The 17,593-nt window shown below is 37.8% G+C and overlaps 1 protein-coding gene across 2 annotated transcripts in view; it reads right to left on the bottom strand.

The window, feature by feature from the left end:
* SVEP1 (sushi, von Willebrand factor type A, EGF and pentraxin domain containing 1) overlaps window positions 1-17,593 on the bottom strand; it is a 205,056-nt gene that overhangs the window by 169,823 nt on the left and 17,640 nt on the right. For both annotated transcript variants that reach the window (XM_016961409.4, XM_520182.8), the window contains exons 2-3: window positions 5,149-5,404; window positions 1,418-1,594 (exon numbers count right to left, since the gene is read on the bottom strand). Coding sequence is in view for 1 of the 2 variants with exons in the window: in XM_520182.8 (XP_520182.3) it covers window positions 1,418-1,594; window positions 5,149-5,404 (433 nt within the window). In the remaining variant the exon portion in view is untranslated. The remainder of the gene's footprint in view (window positions 1-1,417; window positions 1,595-5,148; window positions 5,405-17,593) is intronic.

Below are 17,593 nucleotides of genomic sequence, written 5' to 3'. Positions count from 1 at the left end.
ACTATTCACACGCATGGGGCACAGTAAGATATTTTAAAAACATGTATATAATGTGTAATGATCATATTATGACAATTACCATATCTGTCACCTCAATTAGCATTTCTTTGTGTCGGGAACATTCGAATCCTCTCTTCTAGCTATTTGAAGATGTACAATAAATTATTTGTTAACTATAGTCACCCTACAGTGTTACGGAACATTAAAACTTATTCCTCCTATCTAGTAGTAATTTATATCTGTTACCCAACTTCTCTTCATCCCCCATACCTTCTACCCTTCCCAGCCTCTAGGAAGCACTCTTCTCCTTTCTAATTCTACGAGATCAGCTCTTAAAAATTTCCACACATGAGTGAGAACATGTGGTGTTTGTCTTTCTGTGCCTGACTTATTTCACTTAACAACTCCAGGCTCACCCATGTTGCCACGAATGATAGGATTTCATTCTTTTTTTATAGCTGAGTAGTCTTCCATTGTGTATATAGACCACATTTTCTTTATCTGTTCTTCCATTGAATAGACCCTGAGGTTGATTCCATATCTTGGCTATTGTGAATGGTGGTACAAGAAACATGCATGTGCAAATGTCTCTTTGACATACTGATTTCCTTTCCTTTGAATATCTGCCCAGTAGTGGGATTGCTGGATCATATGGTAGTTCTCTTTTTAGTTTTTTGAGGAACCTCCATACTGTTTTCCATAATGGCTATGCTAATTCACATTCCCACCAACAGTGTTTAAGAGTGCCTCTTTCTCTCCATCCTTGCCATCATTTGTAATTTTTTGTCTTTTTGATAGTAGCCATTCCAATTCCATTTTGAAGTGGAAGAGTTTAAAAAGCCGTCAAGTGAACGATGCATTTTTTTATGTGTAAATCTTACCAGTTACACGTGGCCTGGGGACAAGAATTCCACTGGCTCCAATCTCATAGACAGATTGAGGCACATTTTGGTTTACACGCCTAGAGGACAGATTTGGCTGTTTTATTAGACTAATTACAAAGACCCCAAATCTTTCTCCTCCCAGTTCTGAACCTCGGCTTCAAGGGGCCTTACAAGCTTCCATTCTTTTTCTTGGAACCCTGCCGTCCCCACCTGAACAAGCCTGGGCTAGCCTGATGGAGTATGAGAGGCCACATAAAGGACAGCCTTGTTGTCCTAGACAAAGCCATTTTAGGTCAGACTATTGTCAGACACCCAAACACATAAGAGAATCCAGCGGAGATCAGCCAGCAGCCTACTCAACTCACCGCTGATGGCAAATAAGTGAGTCAGCACAGCTGAAGCCCCAAAGAGCTGTGCCACTGACCCCACACACTAATGAGCAATAACAAGCATGTATTCCTTATAGCCATTGCATTTTAGAATCATTGGTTACACAGCAACAGACAACTGATATACACAGATTGGAGACTCACCTGTGCATTCATACTGCAGACCTTTCCCGTAATACCCCTTTTCACAGATGCACTCAAAATGGCCTGTGTGTGTCCCACATTTGCAGCTTGCCATTCGGTCACAGCAGTCCTTGCCTTCATCACAAAGATATGAGCAGTGGACCATATCATCTTGAATAAAACTCCCAGAAGGTAGATCTACAAATAACATATGACAGAGGGCGATAAAAAAAATGAGTCACAGTTCAATGTTACATTCTCTGGTCATTAAAATTTAAGTGCAAGCTGGAGAAAATATCTTTCCATATCCCTCTAATTCCCAACTGCTTCCTGCTCCCACCCAAATACGAATGTGTGTTATTTGTACTAGCGCGCTCTGGGAATTTGTTGAAGCCAGTTAAGTTATTCCAGTCTGGGACCTCATCATAAGTTCTCAAGGCCATGCAGGGTCAGGCAGAAATTAAGTAGTGTAGTGAGGAATCTCCAGATGCTGCAGGAAACAGTGCAGTCGGTTCTGCAGGTCATTCCCCTGGCTTCCAAAGCAGCAGCATTCCACTGCCTCTGGGTGAGGTCAGGCCCCAGCAACGAGTCCTCAAATCCTTGTTCCAATGAGAAACAAAGCCACCATCCTGATCACTGCACAGAGATGTTAATTGTGAGCCACCAACTTTGGAATAAACACCGTCACTTCTATGGTATTTGAGTAGGTAAATAAAGACCATTCTTATTACTTGAGCCATGCTCTGAAGTGAGGCATGCTGGGAATGCAATAACTCAGGCAGACCTGTTTAGAAAGTGACTTGACAGGGTGGGTAAGGTTGAATATGATTGACCCAGAATGGATGGCCTAGAATCACACAAACAATAAGTCCTTTATTCTTTTCAAGAAGTTTGAAAGTTTTAGACTAAATTCCAATACTAGGTCCATGGGGCTCTAAGCCCAGATACTGTGATGGGCTTATAGTAGGAATTCAAGTGGGTGAGTTCCAGCAAGACACACGGGCTGCAATTGGACACCTTGGAAGGAGATTGGTGGTAGACTCAAATATAGAACATCCATCTCCATGCATCTAGATAGGGGCAAAGCAAAGGGAAGACTCCAGCCCCAAGGGAAAGAAACCAGTGCAACCAGGTACCCTGGTAAGCTCCTTTCAATAGACTGTGGTGTGGGTAAAAGATCTGTAACACAGCCCTTAGGACTCAGCTCTGAGACACTGGACCACAGGTTTATTTGGCAGTAAAGCAAGTTAGGGAGCAAGGAAAACCTACTTGTCCAGCCTGGGTAACACAGTGAGACTCTGTCTCTACAAAAACAATAACAATTTTTTAAAAAATTAGCTGGGCACGGTGGTACACGCCTGTTGTCCCAGATACTTGGAAGACTGAGGTGGGAGGATCACTTGAGCCTGGGAGGTGGAGGCTGCAGCGAGGTGTGATCACACCACTGCACTACAGCCTGTGTGACAGAATGAGACCCTGTATCAAAAAGGGTGAGAAGAAAAGACAAGACAAACATAGCTGTCAAGACTAGTGTACCAGCATTCAGGTCTGGAAGAGAGATAAGTGGAGGAGGTACAAATGGGGAAAGCTATTATTCTGTAACCTATGTCTATCGAGAATGGCCAGAAACATGAACAGCAGTGAAACCCAAAGTGGATCCGTCTAAATTGAAAGTAGCTGCAGAGAACACAGAGGCAGGGGAAATGAGGCTCATTTCCTTTGATCTGATCATGTCTTTCCAGTAAAAACAGGGTTTTACTTACTAAACCTAGAAACTCAACTAAAGTATTACACATTTTAGATATTAGTTTAGTGTAATAAATGTGGTGTCTTCTAAAACCCTATTGCATTATGGTAACCAAAACCCTTTCCTTGTTGACTGTAGTTTCTGGGTCAACTTCCATCAGGACAGAAGTCCCCACTCCTAGAAGACAGAGGGATGACAGGAGCTGAAATTTGTTGATAGCACTCATAATTTCATAATCCCATCTGGCAACACCCAGTATCTCCAACTGCAACCACCCTGTTTTCCCTCTTAACATATCACTTTCCTTGGAGAAAAGGAGAAACAAAGGTAGCCAGTTACTGAACTTCTTCCATGTGCTACATGCTATATTGGTGGTGTTTTAAATATCTTATTTAATCCTCCTGAAAACCTCTGTGATACATATAATAATAGTTTCCATTTTTAAAGGAGAGAAAACTGAGGTTTATAGTTGTTAAATAAATTGCCTAGGGGAATTAATAATGATAATTTGTTAATAAATAATAAATATCAGTAATAGTAGACAGTTATTGAGTGCTGAGTATAACAAGCCATCAGGAACTTTCTCATCCCTTTATATGTATTAACCCATTTAATCCTTGTAACAATTTTATGAAGTAGGTAGTATTCTCATTTCCTATTCTATTTACAAGAAACTTAAGGAATATAAAAGACAAATGATATGTAAAAACAAAACAAACAAACAAAAAAACAGAAAACCTCAGCTAGCAGGTAACAAAATCGGGATTTAAATCCAGACATTCTGGATTTTTAAGGCTTAGCTCTTAAAAATTAGATTTCATTAAGTTGCAGGCCTGGAACTTAGATCCAAACCTGTTTAAACGCAAATCCATACTTTATTTCCCATACTCAGTTTCTTGCTGCTTCTAAGCCCTGTCCTAAGTCCTTGCTCACTTCACTAAAATCCCAGCCTCCAAAATCTTTGGCCAGCATCATCCCTCAGAGAGATAAATCTTTTTTGCTCTATGCATGGTGGCTCACGTCTATAATTCTAGCACTTTGGGAGGCCCAAGTGGGAGAAATGCTTGAGCCCAGGAGTTTGAGACCAGTCTGAGCAACATAGCGAGACACCATCTTTATTTTTTTTTTTTTAAAAAGAAACTCCAGTAGAGCTAACCCACTTATTATGAACATCACTAATTTCTTAGAACTCATGTTGCCATGGTTTTCCCCTCAAACTGAATCTTTCACATGGATACCTGCAAGGATCAAGCCTAATTTGCCATATCACTTTAATCTGAGGCTAGATTTCCTGTGATCTCTTCCTAGTCTGTATTTTCTTCTCCTAGCTCACTAAGACATAAACCTATATTCTGATAGGAAGTTTAATTTATATTACATAGCTAACTTATTATAATGTATAATTATGATTTAATTTTTAAATTATAATTTATAATCAAATTATAAGTGATGCACAGAAAGCTCTAATAATGATACATTTGCTGATTTCCTTCCCTTTTAGGGTTAATGCTCTTAAGCTTTTACATAAGCATATTTATCTTCAAATGGTCAGGGCAAGAAGTATGTGTTAAGTATTTATTGTTCCTGTATCTTCATGTGTATTTCTGGAAACATTCTGGTAAGTTTCACTGAGCATGTCTCTGAATGTTTACTTCCTCTGTCCAGATAACTGTAAAGAGATCTAAGTCAAGGCTTCCCACTCTGTGTGTGGCCTCAAAACACACCTAAATTCATTCCAGTGATTCTAAGGTGGGAGCATATGGATATTTTAGTGAAAACACATAACAGCTGCTAAGAAAAAAAACAAAAGGAACTCTTGTTGCAAGGTCAGAATGTCATCTCTGTGAAGTTTAGCACATTTCATGATGCCCATAGGACACATGGGCATCATATTCAGCAAAGACCTTGTGAGGGTTTGATATTACCCTCCCATGGGTTTCAAGCAGTGAGAGGGAAGGAAGCCTCATTTAAAAGTACCTTTGTGATGCCATTAGGTTTCCATTACCTTCATGCAATGCCCGGCGAGCTAAAGCCTCAAATTCTTCAAAACTGTGTAGCAGGTAACAGTGCTCCTCCTTTGGGGTGGAAGCCATGTCATTCAGCTCTCGAATGTTCCCTTGCCATATGCCAAAAGTGAAGATCTCCACTCCTGAATCTCGCAGTGACGCTGCAATTGGTCTAGGGTCTCCCCCATTGGAATATCCATCAGTGATGAGAAATATAACTTTTGTTGAGTTTTCTCTAGCATGAAGAAGAATTTGCTGTAATGAAATGGGGAAAGTTAATATGAGTGTGTACTGTCTTGCCTACTGTGTGCTTCTCTTCTTACGTAAGGCAGTACTTGCAAAGATCATTAGTATTTCACAGGCATGAGGGATGGAAGCCCTAGTCAGAGTAAAACAGAAATAGGCACAGATGAGAGCCTACAATGATCTTCTCACAGAGCCACAATAAACCTCAAAAGCATTTAAAAACTATCATCATCATCAACATTGCTGATGGAGCTTGCTAATGAAGTACAACAAACACTTATGGAATGAATTTTTAATCAATATTATCACTTATTATTACATTATTTTTATTGATTCTCAGGCTCTCAAAATATGAACAAAATCTGAATCCAAATTCCACAAATTATCTATCTATCTATCTATCTATCTTATCATCTCTATCCAAACCACTGCATGATCATACACCAAAATCCTAATGGGAAGGAAATTGAACAGAACATGTCTTTTCCAGAGTCAATAATGGCTGACCTGCTTCCTATATTTGTTTTTCCACTTGCTCCTCCAAAAAACGTAGAATTGATTCAATACTTCATCTTTTTGGACCACCCGGTACTAGCATAAAAATAGCTAGTTTTGGTGGTATCCAGAAATACTGATTCACTAAATCTGACACTGGGACTTTATTATTTTAGGACAAGTGAATTCTGTTTTACAATGATATATGCTCTTCCTTCTCTACAGATAGAATTTTAAAAAATGAAACCTTTTAAAAAGACATTTATATATTGCCATTGATGCTTTGTAACACCAGACTATAAAGGCACAAGAACTCCAGTGGTGAATCTGGCATTTAATTCAATTTGCTGTTGCTGCTTTTCACTACAGATGAGTAGAAAAGATAAAGAAGCACCAGCGTATATTTTCTGGTAAGTTCTTAGAAGAAATTCCTATTAAAAAATAAATTAATTTTTAAAAAAGAACTTCATGCTTATTCCGCAAGAATTCAAGAAACACTACATGTTTTTCAGAAGGTAGGCAGGAAGAGTGACAACTGCATCCTACGTTGTGTTAAAGTGAAAAGGAAATATTGTGATTTTTAAAATGTTTGATACAATTCACTTTAGGGTGCAGACTCACTATAAGATCCAGATTCTCTCAGACTATGAGATTCATGTCCGTAGAAAGCAATCTTTATTAGTATATAATCAGTGGGTATTCATTACAATTCAATAATTCTTACCTAAATTTAGTTAGTGTTTGTGAGGCAAAGCTAACGCTGCTAAACCTGAATTTAAGGAAAATTAAGTGAAACTAACAATGCCTCCAGAAATATCTGGAAAGCCAGCAGTTTGAGAAGAGGTATTCAAACACTTCACCACACTCTTTCTCAAAAACCAAATGAGATCAAGGAAAATCGTACAGATGGGACCACACCAAAGACAAGCACAGAGGGTGGCTTATGCGATGGAGTAGCATTCGGGACATTACCGGAGACATTCCCCAAATACACACACCAAGAAGCCCAATCAACACTCTCAAAATTCTTGGCTCCTAAAGTTTAAAAAGCTGCCCTCTTGATGAATGACAGGAAGATTTGGAATGAATGCTTGGTAAGTGTGAAATTTTTCCACACTCTAGAGAAGAAAAAACCTCTGAGGAGAGGAAGAGGGAAAGAGTTAGGGGAGAATGAGAAATGTGAGATGTTGCTGTGAGACCCTGAACTCTCCACACTCTCTCCACACCCCTAACTCTGTCACAGAAGAGATGATTGACAAGCCTCCCTTTAGGCATAGAGGTCCCCAGGTCCTCTTTCCATCTGGATATCTGGGATGGTGGTACGTCCCAAAGAAGTGCCCTTGGTCATAATGACAGCGGACAATAGAGCACTGGTACCCAACCTTTTTTTTTTTTTTTTGAGTCAGAGTCTCACTCTGTCACCCAGGCTGGAGTGCAGTGGTGCGATCTCAGCTCACTGCAACCTCCGCCTCCCAGGTTCAAGCGATTCTCCTGCCTCAGCCTCCCGAGTAGCTGAGACTACAGGCACATACCACCACGCCCGGCTAATTTTTGTATTTGTAGTAGAAACAGGGTTTCACCATGTTGGCCAGGATGGTCTTGATCTCCTGACCTCGTGATCCACCTGCCTCAGCCTCCCAAAGTGCTGGGATTACAGGCGTGAGCCACCACGCCCTGCCGCATGAGCCACCACGTCCGGCCAGTCCCCAAACTTTTTGGCACCTGGGACCAGTTTCCTGGAAGACAATTTTTCCATGGAGTGGAATGGGGCTGGAGGACAGTTTCAGGATGATTCAAGCACATTATATTTATTGTGCACTTTATTTCTATTATTTTTACACTATAATATAGAATAAAATAATTATACAACTCACTATAATGTAGAATCAGTGGGAGCACTCAACTTGTTTTCCTGCAACTAGATGGTCCCATCTGGGAGTGATGGGAGACAGGGACAGAGTGCACAACTTAGATCCCTCGCATACAGTTCACAATAGTGTTCACGCTCCTATGAGAATCTAATGCTGCCGCTGATCTGACCGAAGGCAGAGCTCAGGTGGTAATGCTCACTTGCCCACTGCTCACTTCCTGTTGTGTGGCCCAGTTCCTAACAGGCCATGGATCAGCATCAGTCCACGGCCTGGGTACTGGGGCCCCCTGCAGTAGAGTAAAACTACTCCATTGGGTGGTAAAGGAGAGGGCACCTGATGAAGTTTATGTATTCCAGAGAGGTGTAGCAGAGAAAGAATCAATGCAATTTTAAGACTCCTGAAGGAGTCTTGCAATAATAAAGGTATGGCAGTAGATGACACCACAGACCTTGTGAGCCAACAAGAGATGTGTCTCTCTTGGGCAATATCCATGGGAAGAGATCCTGGAAGCCCCAGGAGATAGCTGCATCAAAGGGATAAAACTAACCAATAGACATGCGGATGGCCAGCCAAGACCATCATGACTATTGATGAGACAACTGGGCATCTCAGAGGATGGCAGCACAGGACATGTCAGAGCTGAGAGGTGAGTATCTCTTCCTTTGCTGTAACTGCCCAAGCCCCAGAGCTTCAAGTCAACTACAGGGAGGAAGGGAAGAGGTAATATTTCTCAACGTGACTTTGTTTTCAAAAGTGCAGTGCTTGAGAGCCTTCTGATTTTGAGTTTGCTTAGATGTGCCTACATGAGGTTTCTGTCATCAGGAGAACTGGGGTCACAAAATGTAAATTAAATTTAGTATTGGGGAAATAGAGATTAAAAAATTTTAATCAGCAGATACTGAATTTGTTTATCTTTTACAAACACAGTTTCTCTTCCTGATGAAACCTTGTGATATCTTGGAAAGTAAATAGAGAAAACTTTTTGGAATCCTGCCATCACCACCTATTTAGAAGGAGAGGCAAGGGCTAGAGATGAAGGCCAAGGCTGGAAGAGAAGGAGGTCACTTTAACCCCTCTGCGACACAGTTCAAAGATATCCAGGGGAGACAGGCCCAGGTATTTCAAGGCCAAGGATGGCTTCAAACAGAAGCCTAGTCTTCTCCCTAAATGTAACTTCCTTGAAGGCAGGTATTTTTGTGTATTTTTTAAAGTCATAAAAACCCAGAGACTAGAACAGTGCTTGACAAATGATACGCGCTTAATAAATATTTGTCACTAAGGAGTGGCCCATCGTGCAGCAATTCTTCCAGTTGCTCAAGCAAAAACCTTGGAATCATCCTTATCTCCTGTGTCTTCCTGTATCTTGCTTTAAAAAGTTTCCCCACCGCAAGCCTATTAAATATTCTCACATACTTTTCCTTAATGCTTATATTTTTAAAATATTTCTTAAGTCCAAATAGATATCTTTTGTCTTTGCTGTGACATAGAGACTACTTTTACTTTTATTAAACAGGATAAGCAATTTTCCTGCAAATTATTTACTGATTAAACTGTTCTTTCCCTGGGTATAATCTCTGCATCCAGGTTAATTGCTCTACTTGCTTATTCTTGGCCTACACCACCCTGTCTCGGCTGCTATAGCTTTATACTATTTTTTTTTGTATCTGGTAAGGAAAGTCTACCACCTTTTTTTCTCTCTATTAAAATGTTTGTGGTTAACTTTGAATTTTTCTTTTCCAATAGAGCTTGAGAGTCTGCTTATGAAATTCTTCACTAAAATGTTTCTATCTAATCATTTGATCCAGTAATCCCACTTCTAGGAATCTATCCCAAAGATACACTGGCAGATACACAAAAATGGACAGACCAAGGACCAGCCCCAGTAGAAATGGGCATCTCTAAAGCCCCCTACTGTGGTCTCCAAATACTATTACCCACTAAAAGGAACCAGGAATTGGTGAAGAAATGGTTGATTTCAGGTCTATGGCAGGGAATGTTCAAAATGAGTTTGCAACATCCTCTCATGTCAGAAAACAAAGATGCTGTTCAAGATCCCTAAAAACATGACCAAAAGAATCAGGAGCCAGCCTGAAGAGGCTCCTTCTGGCCAAATAAAGGTCAATTTGAGTATCAATAAACATAATAATTGAAATGGATTTAAATGTATCAAGTATAATATAGACATTTATGTGTATGTATAGATGTGTGTGTGTGTGTGTGTGTGTGTGTGTGTATGTATTTACATTTTCAGTTAGTACACATTCCAGGGGAAAAGTGTTATTGACATAAATAATAATTGGAACAAAGTGAAATATGCACACACAAATACACACACATTTTTGTTGTTGTTGTTTAGAACCACCTTTGAGGAAAAGTCCAATTATCTGTTATGATTGAGATGAAATGAGACATTATTTGTCTTTAAAATTATACTTTTCCATATTCGAAGGGTAACTCCTAGTTCTAGTATGCCAAGAGGTGGAAAGTTGTGTTTACACCATCCTTGCTCTTTACCAAGTAATAAACTTGCTTTCTGTCTGAGTTGTTCCCCTCTGAAGTCACATTCTCACCTCCACGGACACCCACCCTGAGCTTGTGCTTATTTTGATTACTGCTTCTTCTACAAGGTCACAGCAGTTAACTGTAAGCAAGACATTAAAAACGTGAGAATTTTCCTAGAAAGGAGGAGAAGTGGAAAAAAAAAAAAAAAGGAAATTGTCTCTTCAGTGTGATATTCTCAATAGTGCCGGGCACAGAGTACATGTTCATAACTATTTCTTCAATGAATGAATGAATGAATGAGTGCAGTGGATAAACTACAGGATAGTCTGGAGCAGAGTTACTTGAATGAGTTGGTCTTGAGTGAGTAGTTAGTGTGTCTGGGTACATGCACATGTGTATGTTTTGTATAGTTTTGTGCACCAAAGATAAAATTATGTGTGCCTTTATTGTCCTTCTGAAACAAATGAATGCTATTTTTAATATTGATCTAGCTCCTGTCAATAACATTCTTTAACATCCACATTAGGATTTAGCAGTGATTTCTTGCTGTACTACTCATTACACACAAAACACTTCAAGCCATGATTCTATTTTTCTTCTCTTTTTACAGAGAACTGGTGAATATTTACAGGAACCCTTACATCTGTTGGCAAGACAATATATTAAGCTTAAAATAGCAAGAATAGCAGGACTAGTAGTCCAAGCAAAGAATTACACAAGATCTGGGTTTGGAATGCACTTTAAGGATAGAGGAGGGGTGGGGGATTTACTGAAAATAGTTTACCCCTCGCCCCAATCTTTGTGCTTCATCGTACTTGAATAAAAACATTAATTCAATCAGAACATTTTTATACCCCAGATTTAAGAAGTAAATAGATCTGTGGTAATGTTTGTGGAATGTATTAGAAGGCCAGCACTTGATTCTCTTTTCAATGTTCCTGAAATAGTTTACAACATCTGCTAGCCTTTGTGAGACATTTAAGAAACAGAATTTTTTGGTCCAGAATACTGAATGAGACAAACCCTCTGCTGCCAAAGAAAAACTCAACATGGACTTTGTATGGCAAAAGGTTATCACCATCTGTATTGTATCAAGCCTCCGATTAGCTTGTATAAATATCTGGCAGGAAAGTAAGCTTCCCTTGTCCAGCAACAGTCATTAGAATGACAAAAATGCAGGGTTGTGTAATATTGTTCTAACACCCGAGATCCATCACCATTACACAAGACTGCACCCCCACTCCATGTCAGGCTGCAAGAGAACTGTTTTGAAAAATGGTCTTGAAAGAAAAAGAGAGGTCACAGCAGATCTGGCATGGGGACAGTGTTTGCTCTTGGGCTGCATTAATTAAACTACGTGCCGATATCATACCAACTGCAACACAACCTTAATTGCAATTACCCATTGTGACCAGCCTTCACTGAAAATACTAACTAAAGACGCTAATAAAGTCTTTTTTTGTTGTTGTTTTGTTCTGTTTTTTTGAGACAAAGTCTCACTCTGTCACCCAGGCTGGCGTGCAGTGGTGTGATCTTGGCTCACTGCAACCTCCGCCTCCTGGGTTCAAGCAATTCTCCTGCCTCAGCCTCCCAAGTAGCTGGGATTACAGGCATGTGCCACCACGCCCAGCTAATTTTTTGTATTGAGTTGGGGTTTTGCCATGTTGGTCAGGCTGGTCTTGAACTCCTGACCTCAGGTGATCCACCCAGCTCAGCCTCCCAAAGTGCTGGGATTACAAGTGTGAGCCACCACACTCGGCCATAACATTATCTTTTAAAGAAGTTGATCAATCTTGATGAGCCAATGGAAAGAAATATAAATAAATAAATAAATACAATGAACTAATACCTACAATGACTATATGACAGCTATTTTCCAAGGGGCAGAAAATTAGTAAATTATGTCAGTGTTTCAATCTGTTTTCCACATATATTGTTTCTGTGTTAAGAAACATTTAGTCCAAACAACACACCATAAGCTACTTGTAATACTTGACCCTTCAAATTCTAAAATTTCACCACGCTTTGTCTGTTAGTTAATATTTCTAATTTGAATCTCAGGTGTTCTTCAGTTCAAAGGCTGTTACTGGTTTTATATTTAACATTATTTATGGGAAAAGAATCTATTCTGTTCATTGTTTTCTGGACTTCATATATTCTAGTATGTTTTCATTTTTATCTCATCCTACTTCCAAGCTTTTCTTCTACACCACTGTTTCGGGTGTATGCAGTGTCATTCTCTTCTCTACTTCTAATTGAGATTGAATCCCGGCATTGCATTTATTTTCCTTATTACAATATTTCTGTCTTTTATACAGTTCTCACTTTATTCTTTTCATCTTCTCAGCCAGTTTTGTTTGAATTTTAATCTGTTGTTTATCTTCTCTTTTCTCATCTCCATTTCAAAGTTTTATTAATTCATGTTAAGCACATGTAACCCCTTCCCTCCCTCCCTCTCTCTCTCTCCCTTTCTTTCTTTCTTTCATACGGAATTCTTATACTTTATATCTTACATTCTACCTTTATTTTATTTAGCAGAAAATTTTCAAAGAAGCCAGATAGAGTTGTGGATTTTTATTCTGCTTTTTCACCATCCATGAATGAAGACATATATTCAGTCATAGTGTTTCCAACAAACAATGAACAACTAACTGGGTAAAAGTAAAATGAGTGTTGGAATTTATGGTTGTAAATTTTGCTATCTATTATTATTAATATTATTAAAGCAAGCTGATAACCTGCCCAAATGATCAGTGAAGAGGTTAACCCTCTTATTTGTAACAAATAAGCCACAGCCTGTGTCTGAAAATGGATGGCCTAGATCACCAATCCCCAATAGAACTTTCTATAATGCTTGACATTATCATTTGTTCTGTTTCATACAGTAGCCACATATGGCTATTAAGCACTTGAAATGAGACTACTGCAACTGAGAAATTGAATTAGTAACTTTGTTTAATTTTAATTAACTTAAATTTAAGTAGACACATGTGGCTAGTGGCTATAATACGGGACAGTGTAAACCAAGATAGATATATCCTCATCCCAGGATGAAAAAACACAAAACATCTAGAGAAGGCCTATGAAAATATTCTGTAAATCCAAGATATACAAAATCAACTGGAGCATTTGGAAGAGTATGTAATTTAATACTAAAATAAGAAAATAAGCATAATTGGCCCGGTGCTGTGGCTCACACCTGTAATCCCAGCACTTTGGGAGTCCGAGGCAGGCAGATTGATTGAGCCCAGGAGTTCAAGACCAGGCTGGGCAACATGGAGAAACCCTGTCTCTACAAAAAAAAAAAAAAAAAAATTGCAAAAAATAGGCTGGGTGTGGTGGTGCACACCTGTAGTCCCAGCTACTTGGGTGGCTGAGGTGGGACAACTACTTGGGCCCAGGAGGTGAATGTTGCAGTAAGTCACGATGGTGCCACTGCACTCCAGCCTGGGTGACAGAATGAGACCCTGTCTCAAAAAAAAAAAAAAAGCATAATAAAATGGTGCTTGTATTACTAGGATTTAGAAAGTCAAAACCTCCATAAAAAACAAGAACTGAAAGCCATAGAAAGAGAATAGGCTAAAATGAAAAGAGAGATGTGTAAGAGAGGAATTTGATAAGAAACTAATGCATGAAAACTCAAAATAATGAAAGACAGAGATCCACATTGCTCATAGTGAGATAAAAATGCCAGAAATTCAAATTGATAAAGTTTAGTACAAATTTTAGTGTAGAAAGCTGCTGACTAATCTCACATAGCCACAAAATTTTATGTAAATACTACCAAACTGAATTCAAATAATATTAAAAGAAACTTTCTCGTTTATGTGATAAGGCTTATTCCTCAAATATAAATATATATTAAAATTGGAAAGCCTTTTGCTCCAATGCAACACAATTATTACCCCAATTAAAAGGAAGTAATAATCCAATATGCTGAAAAGACATTCAATAAAATTAATTTTTGCTTTGCTTATCAATAAAAATTAGGAATAAAAATATACCTCATTAGTATGATAGATTATCTATCTCAAAACAATAATGGAAACCATGTTCAACTATTAGAAAAACAGCAGATTTCCCAAGTAGATAAGAAATAAATCAGTAGTATTAAGTATTTTCAATATTATTTAAAATCCTTTTGAACTTCCTAGCTAACATAATAAGACACAAAACCATAGAAAGTGTTATACTTCTTAAAGCTTCTGCTCCCTCTAAAAAAATCAGAATTAGAAAGAAAACAACAAACTGGAAAATATATGTATTATGCTTATCAAATATAGTATTAATGTCTTTAAAATATAAATAATTTTTATAGCTCTCTAAGGAGAAGAGAAAAAATAACAGAAATACAGTTGAGCATTTTTGACCAAACAAAGACCAAAAAAAGAAATTGTATTTGCCAGAAAATATGAAAAATGTTTAACTTCATTAATACCAAAATAGCATAAGTTTAAAAATAGTAACACTGTTTTTTTTTTAACTTCTCAAATGGCCAAGGTTTTCTTTAAATTTCAAAATTGCAAAATACATAGGAAAACAGATATTTTTGTTGGGAATACCACCTGTCCTGGTAATATTTGGAGGACGGTTTGACAAAGTGATCAAAGCCTTAAAATTTTCACACGATTTGAACTGAAATTCTACAGCTAAGAATATGTTAAGGAAATAACAACGGATACACACACAAAATGATCAAAAGGATGTATGTGTATCCCAGAATAATTTGCAATAATAAAAAATTAGAAACAATATAAAGTTCCAACAATAGGACAAGTACACTAGTTAAATAAATTATAGGGTAATCACATAATATTATTACAATGATATTATTGAACATTATTAAATTTAAGAAGTAGGCAACCAAACACAATGATTTCATTACCTATATGTACATTACATTAGTGTGCATGTATGTGGAAATGTACTGTATGTCTGTTTGCGTATGTATGAGTGTGACTGACTCATACAGTACATAGTCATGTATACACTCATGTACCACATAATGATGTTTTGGTCAATGACAGACCACATGTACAACCGTGATCTCATAAGATTATAATGCTATATTTTTGCTCTGCCTTTTCTATAGCTATGTTGAAATACACAAATATTTAACATACTGTTACAATTGTCCACAGTATTCAGTACTGTAACATACTGTAAGGGCTTATAGCCTAAAAGCAATAGGCTATTCCATATAGCCTAGGTGATTAGTAGGCTATACCACCCAGGTTTGTGTAAATACAGTCTGTGATATTCACACAATAACAAAATTGCCTAATGATGCTTTCCTCAGAAGGTATCCCCATTGTTAAGCAATGCATGACTGTACATCAAAATGTTGACTGTCTCCTAGTAGTGTCTTTAGGGTTTTTCATTTACTTCTATTTTATAGTTTGTTGTTGTTTGCCATTTCCAAATTTTCTCTTTTATGCTTCCTTTGGACAGTATCATGTGAACTCAGAACTTTGAGTCTCACTTACAGTCTAATGGCTCCTAAATCAATGTCAAACTCTTCAACTTCCAACGTGAAGTTCCAGTGGCCCAGTATACACCTCTGTCTGAATGCACCATGAGGCTCCTCAAACTCAACATACCCTCTCCACACACAAATAGGGGTTCCCTCCTCCTGTTTTCAAGATATATCAAATATCTTTCAAGTCTGAAATCTGGGAGTAATCTATGGTGCCTTCTTTCTGACCTATCACTTTTAGTAACCATCCAGATGCGTACATTTCCAAGTTATCTATCTAAATCACAATCTAATCGTCCCAGCCATGGTTCAGGAATTTCAATCTGGCTTCTTGAAAATCAAGAGTTGTTTTAAACATCTGTAGCTGAAGCTGTTCTTCTTTCAAATCCATTTTCTGACCTGCCATCAAAGTTATCTTTCTGAAATACTGATCTGATTGTCTTTAAACTTCCAATGTTTTCCCTCCGTCTACAAAATAAAGTCTAAACTTCTTTACATGTCCTTTTACTATCTAGTGCTAAATAATGCTTCCAACCACAACCCTTACCACACCCTTGCCTCCTGTCTACCTTCTCCCCAACCCCACTTCTGCACTCGATTTTAGCTACACCAATCCATTTGGAGGTTCTGAAATACACCATGCATTCTTGATGTTTGCTCTGCTTGGAAATTCTTAACAACTCTTTCCACCTCCTGATACGTCCACCTCTGATTTTTACTAGTTCTTCAAACTTTAGATCAAAGTTTCCTCTTTTTAAACTTTCCCAAATTCTTCTGCTATGCATAAAATCAGTGCCCCCACTCACATTCCATTATATTAACCCCATCGTAATAAATTCTTGTAGGTCTGACTACATCCCAAGCCAGATGGCAAGATACTCTATGGCAGGAATTGAATCTTATATTCTCACTCTATTGATAACAAAGATTAACTATGAAGTAAGAGAATGAAAGCAATTGCCTTAATTTGTACTAGCTATATGTCCACCATGCAGAATAAACTAATACATTCTAGGTCAAAACGTTTTTAGTAAATTCTATCCTGCAATCATAAAATGAAAATTCATTTAAATATTATATGTAAACTTATTTTACCAGATCCATATTGAGCATCTATCATATACCAGGCACTATACTAGGGATTTACCAATTGTATTATTTGATGACACAACCATTAACTAAAAACAAACAAAATAAGTAAATAAATAGATAAAACAATGACAAAAGCATAAACTGGAAAAAGCATTCTGCAGTAATTGAGCTTTCCTATTTATACTGTAATTTTAAGTCAATCACTGTTAGTATGCTTCATTTATTTTAAGTATTTACTTGGGCTTCATAGACTGAGAGTCTAGAAAGAAAGAAAAAGGTTGGTTGGCCCTATAACATTTAGGCTATTTATTATAGTCTAGCCTAATCACAGAAGAACCAGAGGGTCAAAGAAGAACTAAGTCTCAAATTTATGGTCACGAGGTTTTCCACCCACATACATATTTTAGTTATTAAACATGGATACAAATCATTTTGAAATGGACCCATAGGGACAGTACATCAAATTGGGAAATGGTACGCACAGGAGTTGATGAGTAGCAGACTTAATTAAAATGGTTTAAAAAAAAACATGCAGAAGACCAAACAAATTTCTAATAATGACAAATTCCACCATTTGGAATAAAAGCACATAGGGAATAAAGAAAATATGAATAGCAAAAAAAAAAGTCATCAGAATCCAAATGAAAATTGGAGGCTAAATGACCTATCATTCTTAAACAAATGCTAATTTATTACAGGATAAAAAATCAAATTTAATTTTATTATCAATATTGTTATGAGTAACTCTATCATTTCAGTTGA

Source organism: Pan troglodytes, chromosome 11 (genome assembly GCF_028858775.2).
Source record: "Pan troglodytes isolate AG18354 chromosome 11, NHGRI_mPanTro3-v2.0_pri, whole genome shotgun sequence".
NCBI lineage: Eukaryota > Metazoa > Chordata > Mammalia > Primates > Hominidae > Pan > Pan troglodytes.
The sequence above is the reverse complement of the archived record's forward strand: the minus strand, read 5'-3'. Positions and strand labels throughout refer to the sequence as shown.